Below are 12,017 nucleotides of genomic sequence, written 5' to 3' on the forward strand. Positions count from 1 at the left end.
GTATAGCAGTGGCATTTCAGGGCTATTGCTTGCCCTTGCTCCCTCCAGTTTGAACCACACAGTGTCTAAATTGCATCTGACCAGTAGTTAGTCATATCTTGCAAATGAGGGACTTCGGTGTCTAGCTGGTTATTTGGCTTTACTCTCAGTACACGATAGAACCTTCTTTCGAATGTCTGAAAGTTTCAATTTTGCTGCCTCCGTGCACTAATTTCCTTGTACCAACGCGGTCTTGCAGTAAGAACATCAAGTCTCTGTTATTGGGAGTCTATAATCTCATCCAATATTGCTGGTGTTAAAGTCTCGATGTACCGAGGGTCGATGATTCTAGTAACATGGTTTATCAGCTTTCTGTTTCTATTTTCTTTTTTATATTGAGTTAATCGACCCAATTTGCACCTTACTTTGCTGACATCTATATCCAACCTGATCTTCCATGGTGGATCTCAATCCCTTGCTGAGACAAAAGCTGCATTTGCAGGCCTAGTTTTCCGACCCAACGTTTTCACGGTTGCTATAACGGCACAGTATACACAGTATACACAGTACCATATACTTTGCACCTCTAACGCAGCTTTGCTACATTCAAATACGTAGGTAAACCTTGTTGTCGAGATGTGTTATTAGTGCACGCAGATCATTTGTGATGTTCATTTTGGGCAGAGATTGCCTTTGTGTTGGTTCTACATATCTGAACTCTAGTAAAGCATGGCCAAAATTCAATTCAAGGTGCTGTAGTTTTTCTATGATTTTCCTATTCACATCATCGTTATTAATATCCGGATGTGGTTCCAATGGATCCGGTACATGATATTCATTATTCCTAGTACCTATGACTTCAACATGAATCAAGTCTTCGTTGTCCACATCTTCAAAGTCGAGTTCATTAATAGGAGGCAGCTGTTCCACTTCCATTTTGAGAGCAGCTATTTTAGCAGCCGAAAGCAGCTTGTTTACAGATATTGAGCGTTTTTATCTGCCAGATTCTGCTCATTGATTTCTGTGGCTAGCCCTGGGTACTTAAGTAAGAAGCGTCTATAATGTTCTCTCCTCACACTTTGCCCACATTTGTCTGCCAAAAAATAAAGGCGCATAACATCTCTGTTCATATGGTATGTCCATTTTCCTTGCTCTTTTGGTTGCTGAACCTCTGCTTCTGCCTCTGCCTGTATAAGGCCATCCACCTCTGGAGGATGGGATGGTGTTGGATTATCAATAGGTTGATGAAGAACATCAATTGCTCCTGCTTGACCATTTGACGCGGCTTCCTCTAACTGATGTTCATTGCCGTCGTTTTTCCACGCCAAATCAACCTGTTGCTTAATGTCCATTGCTCGGTCTTCTGTCACGTGTAGATTAGTCCTGATGTCCGTCACCTTACTTTGCAGCAAGTTTCGTTTTCAAATTGTATTCTTTTTCTATTTTCATTTCAAACTTCGCATTTTCGTAATAGAGACGCACCAATTCCTCTTCATTGTGGTATCCCAATTAAATACTCTCCCGGGGTATTTCTGTCGAGGTGGTTCGCTGCAAATAGCTAACGCTATTTAAAGCATTCAGCTGTTTGATTAGTGAGGTCTGCCTGACCATCTTGCAGCTCACCATCGCCACCATCCCGCATGCTGTGGCACCCGAGCTGTGGCTCCAGGGGCGCCCGTCGATCCTCGGGAAGTGACAAGCGTTTCAAAATCTTTAATATACTTTCCATTTTTCATTTATGGGTTTTGTTGTTCTACGTAGTCCCTCTCCTCTTCGTTATCAGCTTATTTGGCATGGGAAACCCTATCAGTAGCAATGCTACTGCTTCAATTTCTGCTATATAGAATGATTAATTAAATCATTAAATTAACTGAATTAAATAATAATAATAATAGTAATAATAATTCCATTAATTTTTTACATTGAATCTCTCCGAGGCACTATTTTAGTATCTAAGAAGAATGAATCTTGTCGAATCGGGGCGTAGAAAATAGTTTGAAAATTTTTCCTGAAAAAATGGTTACTAAATTCGATGTCTTCTGGTAGAATAATTAATTAATTACACAGGGTCACAAGATGAAATTGAGGTGGAGCATTTATCAGCCTAGTTTACCTTTATATCTTTGGGGTCGCTGATCACAATCCCAGGGTCCATGCGACGCCATCACGTCTAGACCAAGGTCAAATGAAGGTCAAACACCTTTAATTCGATTAATGAAATATTGTTGACCCCGGATTCTGAAATAGCAGAAAATTCAACGTCCGAATACGTCTTGACCTGTTGATCAAACGGACCTCTGAAGGTCATTTGGAGGTCATCTAGAGGTCCAATCCTTATTTTGATCTCAAAGCTGATGTGTTAGCTATGAACGGGTCTTGAACCAGTGGACCTTTATGTTTTTGGGGTCGCTGAGAACGCTCAGGTGTCCATATGGCCCCATCACGTCAAGGTCGAGGTCAAATGAAGGTCAAACACCTTAATTCGATTGATGTAATTTTTTTGACCCCGGATTTTGAAAGAGCGGAAAATTCTACGTCCGAATGCGCCTTGACTTGTTTGTCGAACCGACCTCTGAAGGTCGTTTGCAGGTCATATAGAGGTTAAATCCTTCTTTTAATCTCTCGGCTGATGTCTTAGCCAGGAACGGGTCTCGAACCAGTTGACTACGTGCGTATGTGGGTACAATATGAGTCTTTGTGTTGATCCGTGTATGGCCATGTGTGCCTGTGTGTGTGCATCTGTTCTGATTCCACTCATTTCTCAAGGGTTTTTGGCGCTACGGAAAAAATTGCGGGTGTTGAAGCAATTCTAACTCGAAATTTGAGTTCAGATGTTATATAATGAGATTATTTAAGTTGGTAGAATGGATTCTTTTAATGGAATTCCATAGTAGATTTGTACACACAATGCAAATTGAACATTTATGTACGACGTGTTCGTTTGTTCGTAAAAGATCTACGGAGGGATTTTCTTTTGTGTACATTTGACGTGTCTCTTTTCAAAGTCCAACAGTAGTCTGACATCATGTCAGTATCTTCTCCCAAAGTCTTTCAAGTCTTGGTGAAATCTCTCGTCCTGCTCCTCACTGAAGTCCCTCAGATTTTCAGGGAAGAAATCAATGTGAGAATGGAGGTAATGGATCTTTAAATTCCTTAAACATACCATCGTTCGGTAGTTTTCCAACAGTCTGTCGGCAATATTCTTGTAATAAGGGTCTTTGTTATTCCCCAAGAATTTTTTTTTAATTCCTTTGAAACTATTCCAAGCTGTTCTCTCATTAGTTGTCATTCTCATTTCAAACTATCATTATTTATCAGTTCCTTTATTTGGGAGCCAACCAAAACACCTTAATTGATTTTCATTTCAGAAATATTGGGATATTTCTCAAATATATACATGAAAGCATCGCTCTCCGATACCATCATTGGTTTGATAAGCTGTTTAAATAAGCCGAGTTTGATATGTAATGGTGGAAGGATGATTTTATGACTAGGAATGAGATTCTTTTGTAGTATGTTCATAGATCCTGGAGTTAATTCTTGCCTGAGTGGCCAGTCCTTTTTCACATAATCTTGTTCTCGGGCACGACTGTCCCACTCACAAATAAAACATGGATACTTTGTGTTTCCACTTTGTTGACCTAATAAAGTACTGGTTATTTTCAAATCTTCAACTAATTTTCACTTGTGACTATCATACTTCAATTTTCGAGTAGAAAATGGAGATTATTGTATTGCTCTTTCAAGATCACTGAATAACCAACCGGTATAGGGGCATATATGTTTCCATTGTGAAGTAAGACAGCTTTCAAACTCCTCACTGATGAATCAATAAATAGTCACCAGTCACTTGATACATATTGAAAACTATTATACTCTTTTATCAGTACTTCAACATCATTGCAATAAACCAAACCAAGTCACTTAGCTCGTCATGAGTAAAACCATGAGAATTTCTGGGTTGACCATCTTCTGATTTTTGCAATTCATTTAGCTCGTCATTTTGTTGATCTTCGAATTCTTCCAGTTGCATTCTTCTATCTATATCATCAGTTTCTGTTTCAAAAGAGACTTCGTCAGTAAATATCTGATGTTCACTTTCAACCTGCTCATTGTTGATTAAAACATCATGAGTCACAGATTGAACAGATACATATAATATTGTAGAATTATTCTTTCTATTGTACCCAGATGTATTGGTCAAGCAGAAATAGCAATCAGTATCATGATTTTTTGACTCTCGCCAGATCGTAGGAGAAACAAATATCTATTTTTTCTTTTCCGTGATTCGCAGGGAGCAAGTGACGCATAATATTTTTAGAGTCCAAAAATTGTCCATTCCACTGGTATCTATATTGAAACATTTTTTGTAATGTGCTTTCAATTTATTTGTAAATTGCCTCCCCGATTCGTGATGACTTATTTCCCACAAACAACGCAAAAATTGTTTAATGAATGATAACATGGGCTTGTTGATGAACTTGTAGCATTAGACTCTAAAAGGGCCAAGTTTTTCACCAAATTAGAGCTGTGGTCACATGATGACGACGATTAGGGGCCCGCTTGCTCACCCTGACCAATCGCCGATACTGGGTTTCCGAGTACCTGTATCGTACGGTTACTTTTTCTTGTGCCTGTAATGACGGCTTGAACGCCTTCACCCAGGGACTTCTCCGGTGACCCGTTGCCCACCGTCACCACGTAAAGGTGCCCTGGGAGCAGGCACAAAAAATGTCGATTCACGATGTCCTTTCTTATAGCATATTATGTAAGTAATAAATCTTGGCCTCTGTTTGACCTGGAGAATGACCCTGTTGGTCATCTAAGGTCATCTAGACGACCTCCAAACGACCTTCAGAGGTCGGTTCGACAAACATGTCAAGACATATTCGGACGTCAAATTGTCCGCTCTTTCAGATTCCGGGTTAAAAAATGGCATCAATCGAATTAAGGTCTTTGACCTTCATTTGACCATGATCTAGTCGTGATGGGGTCACATGGATACCGGGATCATGATCAGCGACCCCAAAGACATAAATGTCAACTAAGCTGAAAGATGTTCCACCTCAATTTCATCTTGTAGCAATGTGTTATATAAGGTCGTATATTTTTTCCCACTTTTTACCGTTGCAAAATAAAAACTATTGCGATTACTTCGTGACCTTCTAATAGAAATTTTAACGTAGATTCCGAATTTCACCAATTTGAGTGTTTATCTTGCTGGGTTTTTTTTAGTTTTTGTTGCATGCTACGGAACGGATACTATGTGGAGCGATTTTAAGCATTTTCAAAGGTTTCAAGACAATGACAGAATTTTCTTAAGATGTCTAAGGAAATTTAAAGTGATTTTTTAATTGAAAATAACTTTAATAGAAAAATAAAAGAATTTAAATGATTTTAAATGATTTCCTAAATTTAAAAAATAAGTCTTTAAGATACATTCAAGACTTCCTTTTTCATTCGAGTAAAAGATTAAGAGACATTTAAAAGTTTTGGAAGGATTCATAAGTAATATAAAACTTGAAAATATTAATTTTTTTGTTCAATTGCAGATTTGTGAAATTTTGGAAAAAGTTATCCAAGGAATTTTTGAAGGCTTTAACAGAATAAATATTCTCGTTTATATATGTTATATTGTAAAACATCTTTCACCGTTTTACAGTGAGTGACTTTTTGTAATAATATTAGTAATTATAATAAACTTTAGGAATAAGGACTTGCCTATAAAGGGTCATTCACAAAATATGTAATACGTTTAAGGGGGGGGGGAGTCTGCCGAAGTATCATTCTTCTTATTAATATCAATGGAAAATGTATCACGCAGCGGCGAGGGGGTCAAAAATTCCTGAAAAATGAATCACGTATTTGGTAAATGGCTACATCGCTCTTCCAATTTTTTCCCGTTCTCTTCTATATTTATGTAACGCACATATAGAAGCGTGTGCTTTCTTGCTATATTTTTAGTAAAAAATGTTTATTTTTTGACAATTACATAAAAAAATGTCAACTTTATTTTGTACATTTTTAAACATTTTTAAATACTAAAAAAATGTAACACCAACTGTCGGTAATGCATTAACCAGTAACTCACCGCGACCATCGCCTTGTACCTTGTAGAATTAAGTATGTCAAATTATGTGCACTAGACTTATATGGGCACGCTAACTTTTGTACTCATTTTTATTATTTACCCATTCTTTAACAAATATGAATTTGTTAAAATTTTCCGAGCACTTACATTATTGTTGAAATTATATTTCGAAAGAATCAATTCAGTGAGTGCGTGTAAAGTAAAATTTACTAGTACTATTATTAGGTAACGTTCACGCATTACGTAACGTTATTTTGCACCCTTTTATCTTCCCTCAAACCCTAACTGCAGTTACGTCACATTATTTTGTATTAATTTCAAAAGCTTAACAAACGTCTTCTAAATAAAAACATTTATTTTAAGTCGAAGTGCGGTATAAAAACAAATAAAACAATATTTTGATGTAACACAACGCTTTTTACGTCTCCAGACGTTCGCGTTTTTTACGTCTGGGGTTTTCTTTTGTTTAAAAACTTGAACATAAATATGAAATGTTTCAATATTCTACAGTTTAAAAATCTTTTTTATTCTCCTTAGGTCTTCGCAATATTTATGGAATTTGGTGGTTTAATTTATTTTTTATTATAACAAAACTAAAACATTTTCCTTCAAAATCTTCTACTCTTTTTCGAAATTTAAGGAAATATTTGGAAATGTTTAAACATCTTTTTCAAATTTCTCCTAAAGTTAATTTTTCAAATTAGAAAATTGAAAGAAATTGTGTCAGAAATCTAAAGAATTTTGTTTATTTTCCTGAATTTTTACATAAATCTCAAAATATCTGATAAGTTTTTATTGTTTTTAATCGTTTCCAAACCACTAAATATATCTTAAATTTACTTGGATTTGTTCTAAATTTTTATAGTATGGTAAAATTTTGCTTTAAAAAGATTAAATTTTTTTTTAATTTTACGAAATTATTTGAAAAGTTTTGTAATTTTTTTCAATGTGCTCTCAGAACCCATTAGTAAAAAATTGTTTGAAATTTTCCCATGAATCTAAAGTCTATATTTTTCATTCTCTTCAAGCCCTGAAAAATTGAGTATACCTAAATATTATTTAAATCTTGACAAATTTAAATAATTGTCTTAAGGTCTTCCATATTTTTTTTCCATGTCTTCACCAGGCATTGCTTCCCATTGACATATTAAAATCCAGACTATGGCAAAAATAGGCATGTCTTCCTAGGGCATCACTTCCCCAGTGAAATATTGAAATATAGAGAATGTTTCAAAAATGGGCATGTCTTTCCTGGACATCACTTCCCCAATGAAATACTGAAATCGACAGAATACGGCGAAAATAGACATGTTTTCCGGGGCATTACTTGTTCAGTGAAATATTAAAATCTGGAGACTGTGGGAAAAATTAGCATGTCTTCCAGGGGCATCACTTTCAAACCAAAATATTGAAAATCTAAGAATATGGCAAAAATGGGCATGCGTTCTCCGGGTATTACTTCCCCTGTAAAATTTTCAAATTTAAAGAATATAGCAAAAATGGGCATGTCTTCCCCGGGCATCACTTTTCTAGTGAAATATTAAAATCTGGAGCCTGTGGCAAAAAGGGGCATGTCTTCTCCGTACATCAATTTTCCAGTGAAATATTAAAATCTAGAGCCTGTGACAAAAATGCGCATGTCTTCCATGGGCATCACTTCCTCAGTAAACTCTTTACATCTAAAGAGACTCTAGAAAAAATGCGCATGTCTTATCCGGTTAGTGCTTACCCAGTGAAGTACTGAAATCAACAGACTGTGTCAAAAATAGGAATGTCTTCCCCGGGTATCACTTTCCTAGTGAAATATTGAAATCTAGAGACTTTATCAAAAATAAGCTTGTATTTGCCGCGCATCACTTCACCAGTGAAATATTGAAATCTAGATACTTTGGAAAAAGTGAACATGTCTTCCCCGGACATCACTTCCCCATTGTAATATTGAAATATAGAGACTATGGCCAAGACGGGCATGTCTTGTCCGAGCATCACTTCCCGATTGAAATTTTAAAATCTAGAGACTATGGCCAAAATAGGCATGTCTTCCCCGGGAATTACTTCCCCAGTGAAATATTGAAATCTACAAACTGTTTCAAAACTGGACATGTCTTCCCCGGGCATCACTTCCCCAGTGAAATATTGAAATCTAGAGACTGTGGCAAAAATAGACGTGTCTTTCCCGGGCCTCACTTCCCCAGTGCAATATTGAAATCGACAGACTGTGGCAAAAATGGTCATCTATTCCCTGTGCAGCATTTCCCCAATGAAATACTTAAATCAACAGACTGTGTCAAAAATGGACGTGTCTTCCCCGGGCATCACTTCCCAGTGAAATATTAAATTTAGAGGCTCGGGCGAAAATAGGAATCACTTCCCTGTGCATGGCATCCCCAGTGAAATATTGAAATTTAGAGACTGTGGCAAAAATGGGCATGTCTTCTACGGGCATCAGATATGATATTTTCTGCCACAGTCTGTAGATTTTAATATTTCGCTGGGGAAGTGATGCCCGGGAAAGACATGCCCATTTTTGCCAATGTCTCTTGATTTTAATATATAACTGGGAAAGTGATGCCGGGCAAGACATGTCCAACTGTGCCACAGTGTCTAGATTTCAATATTTCATTGAGGAAGTGATGCCCGGGGAAGGCATGCCTATATTTTGCCAAACCCTGTGGAATTCATCGTTTTACGGGGGATGTGCTACCCGGAGAAGACATGCTCATTTTTGGCAAAGTTTGTCGATTTCAGTATTTCGCTGCGGAAGTGATGCCCATGGAAGACATGCATATTTTTGCCACAGTTTTTAGACTTTAATATTGCACTTGGGAAGCGATGGCCGGAGAAGATATTTCCATTTTGGCACAGTCTCTAAATTTCAATATTTCAATAGCGAAGTGATGCCCCTAAAAGGCAAGCCCATTTTTGCCACATACTGACGATTCCTATATTTCACGGGGGAACTGATACGCGGGGAAGCATACGCATTGTTGCCACAGCCTGTCGATATCGATATTTCACTAGGGGATTGATGCGCGGGGAAGACATACCTATTTTGCGGCAGGTCTTTGATTTAGATATTTTACTGGGGAAGTTCTGCCCGGGGAAGGCATTCTCATTTTTGCCAAAGTCTATCGATTTTTCAACATTTCACGGGGGAAGTGATACCCGTGAAAGAAATGCTTTTTTTTTTGCTTAAGTCTGTCGATATAAATATTTCACTAGGAAAGTAATGCCCGGGCGAGACATGCCTATTTTTGCCATAGTCGCTTTTTGTCAATATTTTGCTGGGGTAGTGATGCCTGAGGAAGACATGGACATTTTCCCTACAGTCTCTGGATTTCAATATTTCACTGGGGAATTGATGCTTGGGCTAGACATGCCCATTTTTTCCATAGTCTGCCGATATTAATATCTTACTAGGGAGGTGATGCCTGAAAAAGACTTGCTTGCTTTTGCTACCGTCTTTCGATTTTAATATTTCACTGTGGAAGTGATGTGTAAGGAAGACATGCTTTTTTCCCCACAGTCTCTATATTTCAATATTTCTCTGGGCAAGTGATGCCCAAGCAAGAAATGCCCCTTTTTGCCACACTCTCTAGATTTTAATATTTCGCTGGAGGAGTGATTTCCGTCAAAATACATGCCTATTTTTTGCATATTCTCTAGATTTCAATATTTCACTAGGGAGGTGATGCTTGGGTAAGACATGTCCAATTTTGCCACAGTATCTAGATTTTAATGTTTCACTGGGAAAGTGATGCCTGAGGAAAATATGTCCATTTTTGCTTACAGTCTGAAGAATTCAATATTTCGCTGGGGAAGTGATGCCCGGGGAAGACATTCCCATTTTCGCATTTTGATTTCAATATTCCATTCCCATTTGATTTCAATATTTCACTGGGGAACTGATGCCCAGGGAAAACATGCATACTTTTTTCACGGATTCTAAATTTCAATATTACACTGGAGAAGCGGTGCTGCCCGGGGAAGAGATTATTATTTTTGCTAAAGTCTTTTGATTTCAATATTTCACTGGGGAACTGATGCCCAGGGAAAACATGCATATTTTTGCCATAGTTTCTAGAATTCAATATTGCACTGGGGAAGCGATGCCCGGAAAAGATATTTCCATTGTTGCCATGATCTCTAGAATTCAATATTTCATTGGGGAAGTGATTCCCGAGAAAGACATGCTAATTTATGCCGCGGTTTCTAAATTTCAATATTGCACTGGGAAAGTGATAACAGGGAAGAGATGCCCAATTTTGCCACAGTATCTAGATTTTAATATTTCATAAGTGAAGTTATGCCTGGGGAAGGCATGCCCATTTTGGCCGCAGTTATTTTCATATCAATATTTCACTGTGGAAGTGATGCCCGGGGAAGACATTCCCATTTTTGTCACATGCTCTAGATTTCAATATTTCACTGGAAAAGTATTGGGGCAAGACGTTCATGAAGATAACGTTTAATTTTAAATAAAATAAATTTAATTAAAATAAATCTTTTTTATTCAGACTTATAATTAAAGTTGGATGTTGTGCGCAGGAATATTGTAAACGTTTAATCTAGAAAATGCCGAATTCCATTACTTTTTTTAGTTATCAGAATCACTGATTTATTCGGTCGTTTTCACTGTTCTAATCAGCGAAAGTAAATTCACTGAATGGATCAGTAACTTTTAACTTATTATCAATGACTACATTCTCACGATTTCAATCAGTGAAATTTGACTAATGATCAGTGAAATTACCTGATCCAGTTTTAGAGAGTACACAACTGTTTTTTCCTTCTATAAGTTTTTTATTGATATTTCATATAATCCCTTGTATTATAAATATCATTTTTACAATTTGTGAATTCCAAAGTTGATTTTTACCGTTTCTGCATGACTTATGGCGCTCTTTGCAGTAGCCATAGAAAGTTCTGTTTCTAATTCCAAGCAGAAGGTAAGTATGAATGTCTAAATATTTAACAAGTTAAAAAGGCACATTTTCATGGGTCTCAGTTTGGTACTTTTTCTGTCAATATCCTTATATCCAAATAACATTTGTACACACTAAAAACGGTACAATTTACTTACAGGTTATAACTTCATATGTGCTTGATATCTATATTTATTTCCATTTGCTGGTTAAGCCTTTGGGCTTTCCATTACAATTGTCTCGATCATCCTGAGCAGCTAACTCTTCATCCAATAGTAGGTCGAAATTCGCCATTGCGTCCTGAGTAGGGCATTTATTCCATCTGACGCTATACCAATAAAAGTTAGTTGTGTGTCTGTTATTATTGATGATTAAGGTGCACGAACATTAATAACTAATAAAGGAGGATGTGATCTTTGAATCGCTTTGACTTCACGTCAGAAAAATATAAGATACAACAATGTAACACAGTAACTGAAAATGTTAGAGAAGGATGTAACGAAAATTTGAATTTTTCCCAAATGAAGCAAGGGTTCCAGTTGGGAGTCATTTTTAATGTTACTGTAATATCATTATAAAATACCCTTTCATCTTTTACTCGCTTCTTTCATTTGGAACCTTGCTTACTTTGCTACTTTATGTGGCGCTCGAGTAAAAATGCTTCGACTTGAGTTCCACTTGGCTAATTGTTTACTTGTCTCAAGATAAGCCTTAACTTGGCTGAGATGGTCGAAACTTTTTCGTCTCATAAATGAGATTGAAATGGATGAATGAAAAAATTTTAAATTAGTAAATTAGTTATTTTTAATTAAAAAATTCAGAATATGCGGGTCTAAACGAGTATAGCCCTTAACAATTTTCTTTGAAAAAATAAAAATGGTAACTTTCTAGAAGGATATCCTAAGCTGTTAGAAATACGTAAAAACAAACAACATTTTCGGCATCATCGTCAAACAAGTATAATACAAATGAACAGAAATCAAATCAGTAAATCAGTTGATTCACAAATCAGTAAATGAGTT

General features: G+C 36.6%; 1 protein-coding gene across 1 annotated transcript in view; it reads right to left on the minus strand.

Moving 5' to 3' along the window:
* Window positions 1-11,030: 11,030 nt before the first annotated feature.
* Window positions 11,031-12,017, minus strand: part of LOC117173502 (probable tubulin polyglutamylase TTLL1) — a 491,055-nt gene continuing 490,068 nt past the window's right edge. The window contains exon 9 of the mRNA XM_033362118.1: window positions 11,031-11,323. Coding sequence (XP_033218009.1) covers window positions 11,188-11,323 — 136 coding nt within the window. The 3' untranslated portion in view covers window positions 11,031-11,187. The remainder of the gene's footprint in view (window positions 11,324-12,017) is intronic.

The sequence above is a fragment of the Belonocnema kinseyi genome, chromosome 5 (genome assembly GCF_010883055.1).
Source record: "Belonocnema kinseyi isolate 2016_QV_RU_SX_M_011 chromosome 5, B_treatae_v1, whole genome shotgun sequence".
In the NCBI taxonomy this organism is placed as follows: Eukaryota; Metazoa; Arthropoda; class Insecta; order Hymenoptera; family Cynipidae; genus Belonocnema; species Belonocnema kinseyi.